Here is a 21517-nt window from a genome sequence, read left to right on the forward strand (position 1 = left end):
GGCTGCGGATGGAGACCGGTCTCCTGCAAAAGCAGTGAGAACCGTGCTGGCTCCCACTTCAAGCCAGAGCCCGAGGGATGGTGAAGGAGCGCGGCATGTAAGGCTCCAGCCTTGAAATCAACCTTAACAACACCGCCGACACAGTGGGGTGAGAAGGGACATGCCGGGAGTCCAGGCTTGGACCCGCTTTTCTTCAAACTCTTTAAAATGAAAATCAGATGAGAATGCATGAATGTGGATGTGTGCCTCCTGAACACAAAGCATTGAACTGGCTATATTTGGTTATCCAGGGGTGTATATGCTAGGAGGGAGGAGCTACACTTTTTAGTGTAGTACTTTGTGTGTCCTCCGGAGGCAGAAGCTATACACCCATGGTCTGGGTCTCCCATAAGGAACGATGAAGAAAATCACTTTGCATGACTATTAAATAATTATTTTGCACTTTTTTTTTGCATGAAATAAGTATTTGATACAATAGAAAAACACAACTTAATATTTGGTACAGAAACCTTTGCTTGCAATTGTAGAGGTCAGACGTTTCTTGTAGGTCATGACCAAGTTTGCACACACTGCAACAGGAATTTTGGCCCATTCCTCCATATGGATCTTCACCAGATATTTCAGGTTTTGGGGCTGTCAGGCAACATTGAGTTTTAGCTCCCTGCAAAGATTTTTTATTGGGACCTTGAAATGCTTCTTACAGAGCCACTCCTTATTTGCCCTCGCTGTGTGTTTCTGGTCATTGTCACACTCTGGAAGACACAGCCACGGTCCATGTTCAATGCTTTTACTGAGGGAAGGAGGTTGTTGGCCAAAGTCTCACGATGCATGACGCCATCTATCCTCCCTTCAATATGGTGCAGTTTCTCATCTGACCACATGACCTTCTCCAATGCCTCCTCTGGATCATCCAGATGGTCAATGGTGAACTTCTAATGGGCCTGGAAATGTGCTACCGTCAACAGGGGGTCTCATGTTACTAACTGTAATCTTTGAGACTGCGGTCCCAGCTCTCTGCAGGTTACTGACCAGGTCCTCCAGTGTAGTTCTGGGCTGATTCCTAACATTTCTCAGAATAATCATTAACTCACTAGGCGAGAACTTACATGGAGACCCAAACAAAAGTAAGCCTGATAATCATCTTGTGATTCTTCCATTTGCACCAACAGCTCACAAAGCTGTTTAACTATTATCCTGAAACCCATCCCATCCTTCTGTAGGTCTACAATTTTGTCTCTGGTGTCCTTAGACAGCTCTTTGGTCTTGGTCGTGGTGGAAAGGTTAGAGTGTGATTGATCAAGTGTGTGGACAGGTGTCATTTAATACAGTTAATGAGTTCAAACAGGTGCAATAATACAACTAATGAGTGCAGAGTAGAAGGACTTTTTAATTTAAAATAAATAAACAAACCAGTGTGTGAGAGCCAGAATTCTTGCTGGTTGATAAGGCTGCTTTCACACATCCGGCTTGAGCTCTGTGGCTCAATCCGGCTGTGCAAGCTATGCAACGGATGCGGTGAACACACCGCATCCTTTGCATAAGTTTTTCCTTTGCGGCCAGTCCGGTTTTTGCCGCTTGCGGCATGCTACTGAGCATGCGCAGTGGCAAAAACCGCATGCGGCGTCCGGATGCGGTTATTGCCGCATCGCGCCGCATCCGGCCGCCATAGGCATGCATTGAAAAATGCGCCGCATCGGCCGAATGCGGCGCGATGCGGTTTTTTTTTTTTGCCGCACGAAAAAACGTGCCAGGCAACGTTCCATCCGGCCGGCGCATCGGCTAAATCTGCTGCATGCGGCAAAAACCGGACCGAACGCGAGCCCATGCGGCACAATGCGGCACTAATTAAAGTCTATGCAGAAAAAACCGCAACCGGCAGCAAAAAAAAAACGGTTGCGATTTTCCTGCAAAGTGCCGTATTGTGCCGCATTGCAGAAACCGGAGGTGTGAAAGCAGCCTAAGTGATCAATGTAATGCAAATTAATTATTTAAAAATTATACATGGTGATTTTCTGGATTTTGGGGGGGGATTCTGTCTGTCACAGTTGAAGGGTATCTACGATAAAAATTACAAACCTCTCCATTTGTTGTAGATGGGAAAACTTTCATAATTGCCAGTGTATCAAACACTTATTTTTCCCACTGTATATTGTGTACATGTTCACAGCTATATATACCAATTAGAATAATAATACACATGCATAAAGTGTACACAACTACAGTGGAACCTTGTATTAAGAGTAACTTGGTTTGAAAGCGTTTTGCAAGACAAGCAAAGCTTTTTACAAATTTGTAACTTGGTTTAAGAGCAATGCTTTGCAATAAGAGCAAATTCCCACCGTGCACATTTCCTGTTCCATACTTTCACCGCACTCGATCTGGAGGTAATTTTCTGTCCATATGTACTGTATATAGTATACCATTGCATAGTACAGTACATACTATATAGCATTTCTATCAATTTGCATTTGTGGATACAGTATTATACTCTCTTTCGGCTAACCAGTACAACACATTGCTTATTATTAATTAATATTAATATTTATATACTGAGGCTTGACAAAGAACGCAGGCAGCGTTCGAAACGCGTAGCCTTTTGCCGTATATGGGCTTCCTATTTTTGTCCTTGTCATCACATTAATTTTGACGCCCTTCAATAAAATTTTGCAATAGTTTTACTACAACTCCGGAAGCTGGATATTTTTCTTCTTCTATTAAAAGGCGTTGGCTGTTACTAACAGCATGTAGCAGGCCACATCCCCTGATCTCGAACTGCATCGAAGCAATTTTTATAAGGGGCTGGCAGTTACCAACAGTATTGAGCACCACACCCTCTGATGTGTGATGTAACGTCTCAGGGGTGAGTGGGAGCAGCTTCAGTGTCACACTGAATTACAGGTAGTGAGAGGATAGGGAACAGCCATACGCATCTTAGCTTATAGTTTGTAACGGAAGGGCCAGTAGAATCATTTTTTTATATTCCCGGAGATCCCATTAACTTGGAGGATTCAATTCCTGTTAGGCTACTTTCACACATCAGTTTTCTGTATTCAGGCACAGTCCTTTTTTTTCCTGATCCAACGGATCCTGAAAAAAAAGTGAAAACCGTATCCACCGGATCCGTTTTTTAACGGATCCGTTATGCCGGATCCGTTAAAAAACGGATCCGGTGGATACGGTTTGCATCCGTTTTTTGCATCCTTTTCATCCGTTTTTTGGCTGGATCCGTTTTGTTAATTACATTGGAGCATGCTCAGTTTAGAAAAACGGATCCGGCGGCCGCATCCGTTTTTTACCGCATTACGCCGGATCCGGCGTCCATAGGCTTCTATTGTAAAACACGCCGTATCGCGCCGGATCCGGCGCGATGCGTTTTTTTTGCCGGACAAAAAAACGTTGCAAGCTACGTTGCCTCCGGCCGCCGCATTAACTAATTTTGCCGCATCCGGAAAAAAACGGATGCAACGCAAAGCCATCCGGTACAATCCGGTAACAATGCAAGTCTATGGGGAAAAAACGGATGCGGTACCGGATCCGTTTTACCCGTTTTTTTCCGGATTGAACCTGATGGCAAAAAACTGATGTGTGAAAGTAGCCTTAGACCGCTTGCCTTAACAAGCAGTTTTCTGAATAGATCTGTAATTGTTATATTCCTGCCGCTATCTGCAATTGGTAATGAAGAACAGCTCACAGCTATTTATATGTAGTTACTTTTTAATAAATTTTATTTTATTTATTATCGATAATTGATATTTAGCCGCCATGCACTTCTCCAACTTAGCTTACGCAGCAATCTTTCACATGATTCATATATTATTTACGACATCATTGTTTATATTAAATAGTCATAAAGCACAGTGTTTAAGCTAAGCATCCTCTTTTGGTTTTCCAGTATTTGCCAGGTGTTTGCACAACCACTTGCTGCATCAGCTGTGGTTTTTTTTTTTACAACTGTGATATGAGAAGGTGCAGGTGTATACTCTAATTTGTAATTATTTAGAGGAAGACTTCTTCCCAGCAAGTATTTGGTACATTCCTCATGTTAAATCTTTAGCACTTTTAACTCATTATTATTACTTTGATGTCACATTATACAGCTTCACCCAGTACTATTCATGACATGTTAGGAAAAAATTGGATACATGAATTATGTAGACTTCATTTCACTTTTTCCTCATTAGCTGTCATATACAGTACATAATTTACTATATTTTAATTAAAAAATAATTTCAGAACTCTTAAAACATTAAATTGCTATCACTTACAAAACTGCCTTGTTCATTCTTATTCCTAGTTGTTGAGACACCTTGAAAAGGTTTTGTGTAAGAGCATTGGCAGCATCATAGTTTCTTCTACTGTAAAGCAACAACCAGTTTTCCAGCGTCTTTGTATGAAGTAGAGTAGGTCCTTTTATTTCTTTTGACCAGTCTGCAAGCTGAGCATCGGTGTTCACCTACATAGGAAGAGGGCATGTGAATATATTACTGCAGAAACTAAACATGAAAATCCATACTTATACAATGCTGATTATGTATGCACAGAAAGGTTAATGATTTTTTAAATTAAATAAATATATTTTCGATGCATAAATTGAAATATAATTCGCTGCAGCACATTTCCCTACATGACCACTCACCAAATTCCCTACAACGATAAAAAAACTTGAGCAGGTGGTTAAAAAGATACATTCCACTCAGGCCTCTAAATTGAATAGAGACCAAGGCAATTTTCAAAAGAAATTGGTATATGCATGGAGGAGACCCAATGATGGTATCTCGGGACCTAGTAGGACATCGTCACAATCCTCTTTGACAACAACAAGTGACATTTCCGATAATTCTATGTCTGGAGTCACTACACGCTCTGGGGCGAAATTGGACGGAGGAAATCGATCAAACCGCAAATTCTTTAATTATAAAAATAGATCCGGATATCGTAAAGCAGATAATAAGGTAATCAATTTAAGTTCGTACCAACTATCCAGTACTGATTTGCAATTGTTGGAAAGAGGATTATCCTTTTCTCCTGCTGCAAATATTGATTTGTTCTCTGTCATCAAAGACCTGCATATATTCGCAAGGTCAATTATTTTTAAAAAACATTTTTTTGATGACACATTACATTCTTTATTTCCCACAGCAGAGGAACAAACCGCGATAAATATACTTCAGGAACTGGCTGAAGAACATGACACTGAGATTAGCGGTAAGATCCCTTCCTCCATCAAACCTCGTTCCAAAAAATTCCTTCCGTTGGCAACATGTGCCAATGTAGAACTCTTTGTTAAAGTAGTTACTAAGGAATTGGAGAAAATCTCTCCTACAATAAGGAAGGATAATCTATCAAGAGCTGAATGTCCGAGACTCCAGGAACTTAAGGAACTTCCAGGAGTGGTGCTGAAGCCAGCAGACAAGGGCGGCAACATCGTCATCTGGCCCACCAAAATGTATGAGAGAGAGGCATTTAAACAATTGAAAAATGAAATATGTTACAAAAAAATGACTTTCAATCCCCTCTCTTCATTTGCATTACAACTTAAAAAAATCATTGGTGAGGCAGCAGATGGCGGTGTTGTCGACAGGGGGCTGGCGTCGGCGCTACTGGTGGCAGAACCAACAATTGCCACTTTTTACCTACTGCCTAAAGTGCACAAAAATGCCTCCATACCCCCAGGAAGACCTATTATATCGGGGTGTGGCAACTTCCTTGAAAAAGTGAACCGTTGGATTGATTCCATTCTTCAGCCGATGGTTGAAAGTTTACCATCATACATCAAGGATACCGGTGACTTCCTTAGGAAGATTGACGGCTTATATGTAGGTAATGACACGATACTGGTGACAGGAGACGTCGAGTCACTATACACCAGTATCATCCATAAGGATGGCATTGAAGCTACCAAATTCTATTTGGATATGGCTGATATGCCCCAGGATTTTCGTGTGTTGGTGTTGCGTCTCCTCGAATTCTCCCTTACACATAATTTTTTTATTTTTATGGGTTCCTTCTATCTACAGCTCCAGGGTACTGCAATGGGGGCGGCTTTTGCCCCCTCATATGATAATTTATTCCTGGGGCTGTGGGAGAGGGACCTCCTCCTGTTAGATCGACAGCCGTTGATGGACCGCGTCCTCTTTTGGGAGCGGTACATCGACGATATCTTCATGATCTGGCAGGGGTCGGTTGAGGAACTTAATTTATTTATGCAGGGAATAGATTCGGGGGGACGCAACATCAACATCACGTTCAAGTGGTCTTTTGAACAGATTGAGTTCCTGGATGTATTGATAAAGAAGGATGATGACGGTTTCCTACAGTCCAATTTATATCGTAAACCAACTTCAACTAATATGCTCCTCCATGCATCTTCTGCTCATCCCCAATTCATGATCAGATCGGTACCGGTCAGGCAGTTTCTCCGGCTTAGGAGGATCTGCTCGACTGATGTGGATTTTGAACAACAGGCTCATAATCTCATGGCAAGATTTAGAGAGCGAGGGTACAGTGGGAGAGTTGTAAAAAAAGCATACCACACAGCCAAATATTCATCTAGGAATTCACTATTATATTCCCAACCGAAATCTGAATCGAGTGACAAAATTCGCTTTGTGACTAATTATTGTGCACAGATTCCATCTATACGTGATTGCCTGGAGAAGGCATGGCCCATACTCCAAGCTGACCCCACCCTTAACAAAATTATCCCCGAGAAGATATCGATTACCATGCGCAGAAATAAAAACCTTCGGGATCATTTGATCCGTAGCCACTACGTGAGTAATAGGAGAGATCCAACATTTTTGGGAAATTTTAAACCCAATGTGAAATTGGGATGCTTCCCTTGTGGAGGGTGTGTCGCATGCCCCAATATATGCCGAGAGAGTACCTTCACTGACGCTAATAATCTTAAAACCTATCAAATACGGAAATATATAACAGGCAACTCTAGGGCAGTTATATATTATGCGACATGTCCTTGTCCTAAGATCTATATTGGACTCACGACGCGTCAGTTGAAGGTACGTACTCGTGAGCATATATTGGGGATTGAAGCTGCGCGTAATGCGACTGACATTGAAGGCCTAAAAACCCTTCCAAGACATTTTTTTAAATTCCATTCTTGCAATAGTGGTCTACTAAAGGTGGAAGGTATCGATCAAATTGACTTGGGGATAAGGGGTGGTGAGATCAGCAGGATATTGGCCAAACTTGAGGCCAGATGGATATACACACTGGGTACTGTGTGTCCATCTGGCCTCAATGAAAATATTAGTTTTGCGTCATTTTTATAGAGTATTATGCCGTTTTTGGCATGCATGGCCTGTAACGCCTTATATATATATATTTCTTGTGCCGTATATGCATCTATTTTTATGGTGTTAATTAATTTTTGTCTAATTAACCCCCTTGTTTTATTATTTCTAGTTAATTGTGAATACCTTCTCATGAATGGTGATATACCTGTTGATGGAAGAGAATAAGTGGAAATACTGAGGATGTGACATTTCATACTTTATGTATTGGCAGACACAATGGATATTGCCTAATGACATTGTTCGGTGGATACATGGAAAATGCTAAACAGCAACCATCATGGCTGCTGTAGTGATGGGGGACTATACCTATCCCCTTGCCTTATAATATATGAATAAATGTATAAATATGTTAGCCTATATACGATTTTCCATAAATTGTATGTTTTGTCATATATATGGTTTATATCTCTAATCAGTGGTGGTACGGTAATATAATTTTCATCTACCTCCTTTGTCGACATCTATGTGCCATAAATTGGATATGGGTATATATATATATATATATCCCATATTTGCCTTTTTTCATGAGATGATGTTTTTCACATAACTAGTTTATGTGTATAGCACTATTATCATGTTTTTGCACATATATAATTCATCTGATACCTGCACGCACGGCTGTCACTGGCGGCCGGCACTGACCAGCTTGCTGTGTTTATACTGGTTCTTCACTCCCGGGCTATAACATCCTGGGGCTGATGACTGGTGACGCGGTAGCTGGATCAGCGTCGGCAAGGCGTCATGACAACGCGCGCGTCATCTAAGGGGTTGATGGTGATTGGAGACAGGCAGTACTTAAAGTCTGCACTCCCGGGTGATTAGACACGCCCCCTGACGAAGGTTGAGAAGCCGAAACACGTGTCGGGAGTTCCAGTATACAGCGGTAAATACACTTTGTATGCTTTGTTAACCACTGTGGCTTGGTGCCTGTAGCATGCCGTAACATGCGGTAGTCTTAGTCGGCTTTGGCCTCAATGTGGTATTGCCGATCAGAGGTCTTATGCTCATAATCTGGATGTCTAGCATATGATGCAGAGGTTTCTTTGGCTACATATTGGCCTTAGGAAAAATCTGTAATATAGTGACCTCTGCTGTCTATTTGTAAAAATTACATCTATACGATTGGATCTATTTTCGTTTAGGATCCTAACATATACGAGTCCTTGGCTCTCCTTATGTTAAGGATATACGGCATCTAATTATGTGCAATGAGCCATTATAAGATGTACCTGTTTGTTAAGTTTCTCTTGTAGACACATATGCTGGATATTATTGAGTAATATATCCTCTACCACATTAATATAGACATAACCTTATACATATAGCCTCCTTTAATAAAGGTGTATATATAGTGCGCTGTTATGGGCGTGTATACATGGCTAAATGTGTGTCTTTTTGGGAGACTATATGTATGAGTAGAGGCTGTATTTCGTAACAGGCTTTGTAATTGGTGGTTACAACCATACAATCCCGCTGTATAAATATGTTATATATATGATATATATGATGCATAATTTGTTTCCACTGAATCACTTGTGATAACACTTGACAATAAAAACTTACTATTTGGACAATTTTGATCTTTATCTTTATTGGGCTTTGATCGTCTGTTCTCCCTTTCGTTTTCATAATATATTGTACGATTTATGCCCCCTTTTTTGATATAGTCCTGGTTCACAATTGAAACTGTTATATATGCAATATCGCAATTTGTGAAAATGTAATAATGTATTCTATATTGCTGGGCAGTGTTCTTAACGATAAAAAAATGAAGAGGTGAGAGAAATGTATAAGGCCCCAAACCATCCAGTGTTCCCTAAGATGAGATGTGAATGAGCAGAAAGAGGAAAACCTGACATTCTCATTTAGGTGGTAAATGTAAAACACCGGAAAATGAAGGTAACTAGGCAAAGATCTGGAGATATGCATAAAATTCTAGTTCAGAGGTCCCCAAATGAAGGTTATCACTACAAAGGAGACCACCTTAATTAGAAAATAGAGACGGATCTTTCGTGTAGCTTTCAAAGAAGCAGATTACAGAGCTTTCAGGACCCAATTTATGCTCCATAGAGGTGTAGATGCCAGCAGACTTGGAAGTTAATGGATGACTGCAAGAAACAGATAATTCAGAGCTTTCTCAAGACAATTCAGGGCTGGCAAAGATCTATAGCAGGGGCACCTGGCCTTCTGCATGGGTTGAATGAAAAACTTGGAAAAAATTATTCCTTAAAACTACAGCTTCATCTGTAATATGCAGTTAAATGTACAGACTTTTGAGGGATTTTTTTTTAAATATCTGAAGACACTTGCATGAGATCAAGACTGGGCATATCATAAGCGGCGGAGGGTCCTTAAGATGGTGGGTAACAGAACCTGTGGTGCCCTTGCACTTCGTTTTATCATTCAGCTACCTACATACATTACAAGACTGAAGCCTCTGCAATGTTAGCCATGTTCTCATCCAGGTACAAAGAGAAAGAGCCTGTGGAAGAAAGGGCACAATAGGGTCTTACTAGGTAGGCAAGAGGAGAGGAGGTGAAGGATGTACTCACCTATAGGGGTTGTGAGAGGTCACAACACCTGGATGGACAGGTAATGGCGGAGATAGCTGCAGCACTGGAGATTCAAGCCGACAGGAACCATAAAGAAAGACCGGTTGTCATCGCGCGCTTTTCACCACTCCGGAGACGAAAATTAAATCATCCAAGTCTTTATTATGAAAGCTGATGTAAGTCAATGAGTTTCTGGGGTCACAGCCCCCTTCTTCAGTATCCACTATCCTTGTCAGTGCCATTTTGTCCAGAAGAAGGGGGCTGTGACCCCAGAAACGCGTTGACTTACATCAGCTTTCATAATAAAGACTTGGAAGATTTTATTTTCGTCTCCAGAGTGGTGAAAAGCAGGGCGATGACAACCGGTCTCCCTTGAGGTTTCCTATCTGCTCAACCAGGTACAGTGAGGATCTCAATTTCAGCACATAAACAAGGTGTTTGACTAAAATGAGGTCAACATCCAGGTGTTCACATTTACAGTAGATCTCTCTCTCAATACTTCGAGATCAACCCATTCTGTTGTGTCAATCTATTTTCAGCAGGGAAAGTTGGTAACTCATGTCTACTCATAGGGTGTGTAGACATCCGAGACATGAATGTCTGTTTCTACAGGATTATGCAAGAGGATTTTAGGGTGTAGGAAAAAGAAAGAAAATCCTATACTCATAAGATTCCATTACCCCTTTATATATCACTTATAATGCCGTATATTGACCATGGGATCCAGTTTTGGGCTATACATTTTATATAAACATATGGGAAGTTAAATTGATTCATAGGTGGACCACTAGATTATTACAGTGGAACCTTGGTTTAAGAGTAACTTAGTTTGAGAGCGTATTGCAAGACAAGCAAAGCTTTCTAAAAAATTGTAACTTGGTTTAAGAGAGCAATGCTTTGCAATAAGAGCAAATACTCACCAAGCACACTTCTGGTTCTGTTTTTTTACTGCGTTCTGAGCCGCTCTGGAGATAACTTTCTGTCCATATGTACTGTATACTATATACCATTGTACAGTACAGTATATACTATACAGCATGTCTATCAATTTGCATTTGTGGATACAGTATTGTACTTATTCATAACCAGTACAGCACATTGCTTATACTGTACCTCCTGCACAACAACAATTGTAAGCTAAAGTACAGTTTAATTTGTTTTATATGCTTTTATTGTACTGTACAATATTTTGTATGTGTACTATAATAATTTTATATGAATACTGTACATTTTGTATTACTGTAATAAATTTGTATTAATACAGTAAATATTTTTGGGCTTTGGAACAAATTGTCTGCGTTTCAATTATTTCCTATGGGAAAATTTGCTTTGATATAAGAGTAACTTGGTTTAAGAGCTCACTCCCGGAACCAATTATGTTTGTAATCCAAGGTTCCACTGTATAAGGGAAGGAAGTCATTGCAGTTTTTCATTGCAGAGTACATGCATTCAGATTATGCAAGGCAGTCTGGGTAGTATCATCATCCAGCAACAGGGATCAGTATATGGGTGATGTAATATTGTGGTGTTTTCCCTGCAAACTCTAGGGTGTGACTTGCATGCTGGAAGGCATATTATAGTCTTTATTAGACACATAGGATACCTATTACATACCATATGTTTTTCATATGTAGCCGTCCAGCGTCTTATTTGTTTACACAGAGACCGTATATATGAAACTATTCACTGTTATTTGTACTGGGTCATTTTGGATGAGAGTGATTTGTTACTGTCTATTTTAAATGATTTTAAATTTGTGTTTAGTGCCACCATTGTAATATAAATACAAACTTTTATATGTATGTGCACAACTAAGTTCTATGACGGATATTATTTGGTTATCTATGTATTGGCTGTTTCACACGTACGTGCCTCTGGAACGTGTTTGGCAGTTTTCTAATTTACAGGAGACACGTACACACGTAGACCTATGTATTTCTATGGTTTTGGATACACGTTAAGTATTTTCGCACGGAACGTGTGTCCGTTCCATACTTACGTGTGTCCGTGGTTTCTCACGCCAACATGTCTGTTTTCTCTCTGGCATCACGGGTGTCACATGGAACGCAAACGTGTCACACGTAATGCAAACGGCCCACACGGATGTGCTCCGTGTGACACGCACCGGAGAAATCACGTGTCTGAGAAAAAAAACCAAATCTTTACTCACCTTCTCCTGCCCTCCTGTCTCTGCCGCTGCTGTCACTTGCTGCCGACCACCGCTCATTATGGTCATTGAATATTCACTTCACTGCGGAAGCAGCAGCAGCAGCGGGGAGTCGGCAGGACCGGAGACCGATGATCAGCACAACGGACAGCGACAGGTGAGTAGAAAGTTCCCGTTCTCCATGTGTTATCACGGATAACACACGTGTGCCATATACACGGCACACCAAGGGCAATACGCACCTTTGACACGTCCGTGAAAAACGTGCATGATTTTCACGGACGTGTGAAAGAGGCCTAAAGCTTGGTGACTCATCTGTACTGGACTCTCTTTGATAGTCTTCTTCTATAATTAGAGGTTATAAAAGTTGGCTTTGTTTAGCTTCTGAGATGACCTCATTGACATTCATAAATACATGTGCTTAATAGAAAAGACTGGCACATCATTTATTCCTTGCAAAAACCTAAAAGAGTACTAAGGGAAAATTATTAGGTGAGAAGGAAATGTTATACCATCAGTTCTTTAAAAGAAAAGGGTTCTTTACAGAAAAGGCTTGATCACACACTACTTAACTGCTACACCCCCAGGCCATTTTCCGTTTTTTTTTTCTCTTTTCTTCCCTCCCCTTCTTATGAGAGCCGTTAACTTTTTCATTTTCCTGTCAATCTTGCCATATAAGGGCTTATTTTTGCGGGACGAATTGTACTTTTGAATGAAACTATTGTACTGTTTTACCGTAAAATGTACTGAAAAACTGTAAAACAAATGCCAAGTATGAAAAAAATTGCAAAAAAAGTGTGACTGCCCGATTGTTTTTGGGATATTTTACACACCATGTTCACTATATGGTAAAACTGATGTGTCAGTGTGATGCCTCAGGTCGGTACGAGTTCGTAGACACCAAACATGTATAAATTTACTTATTATCTAAGGGGTTAAAACAAATTTGTCCAAAAAAGGATGCACTTTCTGCGCCATTTTATGCGATCTGTGGCGCTATTTTTCGGGATCTATGGCTCAGTGACGGCTCATTGTTTGGGTCTCGAGCTGACGTTTTTAACGGTACCATTTTTGTGCATATGCTACATTTTGATCACTTGTTATCGCTCCCTGTGCAAAATATGCGGCAACCAAAAAACGTAATTTTGGCGTAAAGAATTTTTTTTTTCCCGGTACTCCATTTACTGATCCGATTAATTGATTTTATACTTTGATTGATCGGGCATGTCTGAATGCGGCGATACCAAATGTGTGTATGGGGGTTTTTTGTGCTTTGTTTTTTTTAACCCCCCCCCCCATTGCCCTATACAGTAAATGGGGGGTGATTTGAACTTTTAGGTTTTTTTATTTTTTAAAACTTTTCTTTTTATTTTACTAGTCCCCCTAGGGGGCGATAAGGATCAGCAGTCTGATCGCTTGTTCCTTTCTGTAGATCACAGCTGAAATTTGCAGAAAAGCTGCTTTAGGGGTCATGTGCACACTGCGTCCTGACCAGTGCAGAAAAAAGCACACCCTCTGGAAGACTTGACACCGCATTTTGACAAAAAGAATGCATGTGTTGAGGATAAGAATTAAATAAACAAAATACTTAATTCAGCCATTTCATAGACTCAGGTATATAGTTTAGTAGATGTAAACTAACACACATATTTATGCATGCTTTTGTTTCTTACTAATTGCATAGTCAGTGTTTTTTCCTTAATACAATAAAGAGAATAGTTTACTTACCGTAAATTCTTTTTCTTATAGTTCCATAATGGGAGACCCAGACCATGGGTGTATAGCTTCTGCCTCCGGAGGACACACAAAGTACTACACTAAAAAGTGTAGCTCCTCCCTCCGAGCATATACACCCCCTGGATAACCAAATATAGCCAGTTTAGTGCAAAAGCTGAAGGAGAATAGCCACCCACCAGTAGAGATAGAGCAAAAACCGGAACAACCGGAACCTCTGTCTACAACAACAGCCGGTGATAACACGCGGAACAAGAAACTGCCAACAGGCAACAGGGAGGGTGCTGGGTCTCCCATTACGGAACTATAAGAAAAAGAATTTACGGTAAGTAAACAAAATTTTCTTTTTCTTCATCGTTCCTATGGGAGACCCAGACCACGGGACGTCTCAAAGCAGTCCATGGGTGGGAAGTAAACAGAAACTGAGAAGTAGGCGAAACCTAACTTCACAAATGGGCGACAGCCGCCTGAAGGATGCGTCTGCCCAAGCTCGCATCTGCCGAAGCATGAGCATGCACTTGGTAGTGCTTCGAAAAGGTATGCAGGCTAGACCAAGTGGCAGCCTGACAGACCTGCTGAGCCGTAGCCTGGTGCCTGAAAGCCCAAGAGGCACTGATAGCTCTGGTCGAGTGTGCCTTGATCCCCGGCGGGGGAGGCACTTGAGTACACTGGTAGGCATCAGAAATGGCTGACCTAATCCAACGAGCCAGGGTCGGTTTAGAAGCCGAGAGGCCCTTACACCGACCTGTGGTCAGCACAAAAAGAGAGGTGCACCGCCTAAGAACAGCGGTGCGTGACACATAGATCCGGAGCGCCCGCACCAGATCTAAAGTATGCAACGCTTTCTCAAAGTGATGAACAGGAGCCGGACAAAAGGAAGGCAATGAAATGTCCTGGTTAAGGTGGAAAGGAGATACCACCTTAGGGAGAAAGTCCGGAGTCGGACGGAGAACCACCTTGTCTTGATGAAAAACCAAAGAAGGGAATTTTGTTACTTACCGTAAATTCCTTTTCTTCTAGCTCCAATTGGGAGACCCAGACAATTGGGTGTATAGCTACTGCCTCCGGAGGCCACACAAAGCATTACACTAAAAAGTGTAAGGCCCCTCCCCTTCTGGCTATACACCCCCCGTGGGATCACGGGCTGCTCAGTTTTAGTGCTAAAGCAAGAAGGAGGAAAGCCAATAACTGGTTTAAACAAATTCACTCCGAATAACATCGGAGAACTGAAAACCGTTCAACATGAACAACATGTATACCCGCAAAAAAACCAAAAATCCCGAAGGACAACAGGGCGGGTGCTGGGTCTCCCAATTGGAGCTAGAAGAAAAGGAATTTACGGTAAGTAACAAAATTCCCTTCTTCTTTGTCGCTCCTAATTGGGAGACCCAGACAATTGGGACGTCCAAAAGCTGTCCCTGGGTGGGTAACTTAATACCTCATGTTAGAGCTGCAAAACAGCTCTCCCTTACGAGGAGGCAACTGCCGTCTGCAGGACTCCTCTACCTAGGCCGGCGTTCGCCGAAGCGTAGGCATGCACCTGATAATGTATGGTGAAAGTGTGCAGACTCTACCAGGTAGCTGCCTGGCACATCTGTTGAGCCGTAGCCTGGTGACGTAATGCCCAGGACGTACCCACGGCTCTGGTTGAATGGGCGTTCAGCCGTGATGGAACCGGAAGCCTAGCAGAACGGTAGGCTTCAAGAATTGGTTCTTTGATCTATCGAGCCAGGGTGGATTTGGAAGCCTGCGACCCTTTGCGCTTACCAGCGACAAGGACAAAGAGTGTATCCGAGCGGCGCAAAGGCGCCGTGCGGGAAATGTAGATTCTGAGTGGTCTCACTAGATCTAACAAATGTAAGTCCTTTTCATACCGATGAACCGGATGAGGACAAAAGGAAGGTAAGGAGATATCCTGATTAATATGAAACGAGGATACTACCTTAGGGAGAAACTCCTGAATGAGGCGCAACACTACCTTGTCCTGGTGGAACACCAGGAAGGGAGCCTTGGATGACAGTGCTGCTAGCTCAGACACTGTCCGAAGAGACGTGATCGCTACCAGAAAGGCCACTTTCTGAGATAGTCGAGAAGGTGAAACATTCGTCAGAGGCTCGAAAGGCGGCTTCTGGAGAGCAAGTAGTACCCTGTTCAGATCCCATGGATCTAACGGCCGCTTGTACGGGGGGACGATATGACAAACCCCCTGCAGGAACGTGCGTACCTGAGGAAGTCGTGCTAGACGCCTCTGAAAAAGAAGGGAATTTTGTTACTTACCGTAAATTCCTTTTCTCCTAGCTCTTATTGGGAGACCCAGACGATTGGGGTATAGCTACTGCCCTCTGGAGGCCACACAAAGCACTACATCAAAAGTGCAAGGCCCCTCCCCCTCTGGCTATACCCCCCCCGTGATATCACGGGTTCTCCAGTTTTAGTGCCAAAGCAAGAAGGAGGAAGCCAATAACTGGTTTAAACAAATTAACTCCGAATAACATCGGAGAACTGAAAAACCGTTCAACATGAACAACATGTGTACCCGCAAACAACAAAAAAACATCCCGAAGGACAACAGGGCGGGTGCTGGGTCTCCCAATAAGAGCTAGAAGAAAAGGAATTTACGGTAAGTAACAAAATTCCCTTCTTCTTCAGCGCTCTATTGGGAGACCCAGACGATTGGGACGTCCAAAAGCTGTCCCTGGGTGGGTAAAGAAATACCTCATGTTAGAGCTGCAAAACAGCCCTCCCCTACGGGGGTGTCACTGCCGCCTGCAGGACTCTTCTACCTAAGCTGGCATCCGCCGAAGCATAGGTATGCACCTGATAATGCTTGGTGAAAGTGTGCAGACTGGACCAGGTAGCTGCCTGGCACACCTGTTGAGCCGAAGCCTGGTGACGAAATGCCCAGGACGCACCCACGGCTCTGGTTGAGTGGGCTTTTAGCCCTGAAGGAACCGGAAGCCCCGCAGAACGGTAGGCCTCTAGAATTGGTTCTTTGATCCATCGAGCCAGGGTGGCTTTAGAAGCCTGCAACCCCTTGCGCGGACCAGCGACAAGGACAAAAAGTGCATCGGCACGGCGCATGGGCGCCGTGCGGGAAATGTAGATTCTGAGTGCTCTCACCAGATCTAGCAAACGTAAGTCCTTTTCATACCGGTGAACCGGATGAGGACAAAAAGAAGGCAAGGATATATCCTGATTAAGATGAAAAGAGGATACGACCTTAGGGAGAAACTCCGGAATAGGGCGCAGCACTACCTTGTCCTGGTGGAACACCAGGAAGGGAGCCTTGGATGACAGAGCTGCCAGCTCAGACACTCGCCGAAGCGATGTGATCGCAACAAGAAACGCCACTTTCTGTGACAGCCGAGAAAAGGAAACTTCCTTCAGAGGCTCGAAGGGCGGCTTCTGGAGAGCAACTAGTACCCTGTTCAGATCCCATGGATCTAACGGCCGCTTGTACGGGGGCACAATATGACAGACCCCCTGCAGGAACGTGCGCACCTTAGAAAGACGTGCTAGACGCTTCTGAAAAAACACGGATAGTGCCGAAACTTGCCCTTTAAGGGAGCTGAGCGACAAGCCCTTTTCTAACCCCGATTGCAGGAAGGAAAGAAACTTGGGCAATGCAAATGGCCAGGGAGACACTCCCTGAGCAGAGCACCAGGATAAGAAAATCTTCCACGTTCTGTGGTAGATCTTAGCCGAATTCGACTTTCTAGCTTGTCTCATTGTGGCAACGACTCCTTGAGATAATCCTGCAGATGCTAGGATCCAGGACTCAATGGCCACACAGTCAGGTTCAGGGCCGCAGAATTCTGATGGAAAAACGGCCCTTGGGACAGTAAGTCTGGTCGGTCTGGCAGCGACCACGGTCGACCGATCGTGAGATGCCACAGATCCGGATACCACGACCTCCTCGGCCAGTCTGGAGCGACGAGTATGATGCGGCTGCACTCGGATCTGATCTTGCGTAGCACTCTGGGCAAGAGCGCCAGAGGCGGAAACACGTATGGGAGCTGAAACTGCGACCAATCTTGAACCAAGGCGTCTGCCGCCAGAGCTCTTTGATCGCGCGACCTCGCCATGAATGCCGGGACCTTGTTGTTGTGCCGGGATGCCATTAGGTCGACGTCCGGCACTCCCCAGCGGCGACAGATTTCCTGAAACACGTCCGGGTGAAGGGACCATTCCCCTGCGTCCATGCCCTGGCGACTGAGGAAGTCTGCTTCCCAGTTTTCTACGCCTGGGATGTGAACCGCGGATATGGTGGATGCTGTGTCCTCCACCCACATTAGAATGCGCCGGACTTCTTGGAAGGCTTGCCGACTGCGCGTCCCTCCTTGGTGGTTGATGTATGCCACCGCTGTGGAGTTGTCCGATTGGATTCGGATCTGCTTCCCTTCCAGCCACTGTTGGAAGGCCAGTAGAGCAAGATACACTGCTCTGATCTCCAGAACATTGATCTGAAGGGTGGACTCCTGCGGAGTCCACGTCCCCTGAGCCCTGTGGTGGAGAAATACCGCTCCCCACCCTGACAGACTCGCATCTGTCGTGACTACTGCCCAGGATGTGGGCAGGAAGGATCTTCCCTGAGACAATGAGGTGGGAAGGAGCCACCATTGTAGGGAGTCCTTGGCCGTCTGGGAAAGCGAGACTTTCCTGTCCAGTGACGTTGACTTCCCGTCCCATTGGCGGAGAATGTCCCATTGAAGTGGGCGCAGATGAAATTGCGCAAAGGGAACTGCTTCCATGGCTGCCACCATCTTCCCTAGGAAATGCATGAGGCGCCGCAAGGGATGCAACTGGCCCTGCAGAAGAGATTGCACCCCTGTCTGTAGTGACCGCTGCTTGTTCAGCGGAAGCTTCACTATCGCTGCTAGAGTATGAAACTCCATGCCAAGATACGTTAGTGATTGAGTCGGTGATAGGATCGACTTTGGAAAGTTGATGATCCATCCGAAAGACTGTAGGGTCTCCAGCGTAGCATTCAGGCTGTGCTGACATGCCTCTTGAGAGGGAGCTTTGACCAATAAATCGTCTAGGTAAGGGATCACCGAGTGTCCCTGAGAGTGCAAGACTGCTACCACCGCCGCCATGACCTTGGTGAAGACCCGTGGGGCTGTCGCCAGACCAAATGGCAGAGCTACGAACTGAAAATGGTCGTCTCCTATCACAAAACGTAGAAAACGTTGATGTTCTCTAGCAATTGGCACGTGGAGATAAGCATCTTTGATGTCTATTGAGGCAAGGAAGTCTCCTCTGGACATTGAGGCAATGACAGAACGCAGGGTTTCCATCCGGAACTTCCTGGCGTGCACATGTTTGTTGAGCCGTTTTAGGTCCAGAACAGGACGGAACGAGCCGTCCTTTTTTGGAACCACAAAGAGATTGGAGTAAAACCCTTGCCCTTGTTCCTGAGGAGGGACTGGGATCACCACTCCTTCCGCTCTTAGGGAGTCCACCGCCTGCAGCAGAGCATCTGCTCGGTCTGGATGTGGGGAGGTTCTGAAGAACCGAGCTGGAGGACGAGAATTGAACTCGATTCTGTACCCGCGAGACAAAATGTCCGTCACCCACCGGTCTTTGACCTGTGACATCCAAATGCCGGAAAAGCGGGAGAGCCTGCCCCCGACCGGCGATGCGGAGGGAGGGGGCTGGAAGTCATGAGGTAGCCGCTTTGGAAGCGGTACCTCCATTTGCTTTCTTGGGGCGCGTGTGAGCCCGCCACGAATCTGAGTTTCTTTGCGTCCTCTGAGTCCCTTTGGACGAGGTAAATGGTGTCTTGCCCGAACCTCGAAAGGACTGAAACCTCTGCTGCCACTTTTTCTGCTGAGGTTTGGTTGTTCTGGGTTGTGGTAAAGAGGAGTCTTTACCCTTGGACTGCTTAATGATATCAGCCAATGGCTCGCCAAACAGTCTATCTCTAGATAAAGGCAAACTGGTTAAACATTTTTTGGAACCAGCATCTGCTTTCCAGTCCTTTAACCACAAGGCTCTGCGCAAAACTACCGAATTGGCGGACGCCATTGAGGTGCGACTGGTAGATTCTAGGACCGCATTGATAGCGTAAGACGCAAACGCCGACATCTGCGTGGTAAGATGCGCCACTTGCGGCACTGCTGGATGTATGATAGCATCCACTTTTGCTAGGCCAGCTGAAATAGCCTGGAGTGCCCATACGGCTGCGAATGCCGGAGCAAACGACGCGCCGATAGCTTCATAGACAGATTTTAACCAAAGGTCCATCTGTCTGTCATTGGCATCTTTAAGTGAAGCGCCATCCTCCACTGCAACTATGGACCTAGCTGCGAGTTTGGAAATCGGGGGGTCTACTTTTGGACACTGTGTCCAGCGCTTGACCACCTCAGGGGGGAAAGGGAAACGCGTATCTTTAGATCGTTTAGAGAAACGCCTTTCTGGGTGCGCGTCGTGCTTCTGGATTGATTCTCTGAAGTCAGAGTGATCCAAGAAAGCACTCAATTTACGCTTGGGATAAAGGAAACGAAACTTCTCCTGCTCTGCCGCTGCCTCTTCTGCTGAAGGGGCTGGGGGAGAAATATCCAACAGCCTATTGATGGCTGAGATAAGGTCGTTTACCATGGCATCCCCATCAGGGGTATCCAGGTTGAGAGGGGTTCCAGGAATGGATTCCTGATCACTCTCATCAGACACATCACAGGGAGACTGATTGCGCTGAGACCCTGAGCAGTGTGATGACGTCGAGGGTCTTTCCCAGCGAGCTCGCTTAGGGTGGCTGGGGCTATCATCTGAGTCATAATCCTCGGCCTGTGAAGCCGGGGACCCCCCTGTGGGCTGGATTAATTCCAAGTGAGGGGGACCTGAGGACAGAGGCCTCGCCGTGCCCAAAGACTGAGCCCCATGCATAGATTGCAAGGTTTCAAGGATTTTTGCCATAGACAGAGACATATTATCAGCAAAAACTGCAAAGTCTGTCCCTGTCACCGGGGCTGAACTTACAAGCGTCTCAGCCTGGGTCACAACCTCTCCTGACTCCGGCTGGCGAAGCAGCACCGGGTCGGAGCATTGCACACAATGGGAGCCTGCTGGTAGATCAGCCCCACATGCAGCACACGCAGTACACACAGCCCTGGCCTTGGCAGCCTTGCGTTTTGAGGATGGCATGTTGCTGCTTCCACAGAGTGATCTGGGAGAGCAGCCAGAAGCGACCTCACAGTGCAAGAAAAACAATATCTATATATCTGTACACAGTACACCAATACACCGTGAGGCACTAGAGGGACCAGCACAGAAAAACCGCTTACCGCCCGCTTAAAAAGCGGGTGTGTGGTCGCCAGATAGCCCCCAGTCCAGGTCTCCCAGAGCCTTGCGTCCTTCCTCCAGCCCGACTGCATGTAATGGCTGCCGGCGTCTGAGAGGAAGGGGGGCGGGCCCTGGGCGTTCCTGGCTAAGAGCGGGAAGCCTGCTTCCCTCTGTGCCTAGTGTGAGGGCTGGAGCATGTAAATCAGGCTCCAGCCCTCGTCGCTGCTAGCGAACAGCGTCTCTCCCCTACCCTGAATGACAGGGTGGGGGCGGGAACGAATCGGAGCTGCCGGCGTCCTAGGCCCAAAAAGCCGGGGACTCAATTTATAACCGCCGCCGCCGTAAAAGCGCGGACGGCGGATCCCCGGCGCACCACAAGTCACAGCAGCGCCGCCCGGTCCAGAGGGGGTCGGCGCTGCGTTCCCATACACAAAAAATCCCCCAGTAATCTGTAGGGACACCAACTC

The 21517-nt window shown here is 45.0% G+C and overlaps 1 protein-coding gene across 1 annotated transcript in view; it reads right to left on the reverse strand.

Annotated features, from left to right (window-relative positions):
* PIWIL1 (piwi like RNA-mediated gene silencing 1) overlaps positions 1 to 21517 on the reverse strand; it is a 231895-nt gene that overhangs the window by 127635 nt on the left and 82743 nt on the right. Inside the window, exon 6 of the mRNA XM_075323064.1 lies at positions 4266 to 4453. Within this exon, the coding sequence (XP_075179179.1) occupies positions 4266 to 4453 (188 nt within the window). The remainder of the gene's footprint in view (positions 1 to 4265; positions 4454 to 21517) is intronic.

The sequence above is a fragment of the Anomaloglossus baeobatrachus genome, chromosome 1, assembly GCF_048569485.1.
Source record: "Anomaloglossus baeobatrachus isolate aAnoBae1 chromosome 1, aAnoBae1.hap1, whole genome shotgun sequence".
NCBI lineage: Eukaryota > Metazoa > Chordata > Amphibia > Anura > Aromobatidae > Anomaloglossus > Anomaloglossus baeobatrachus.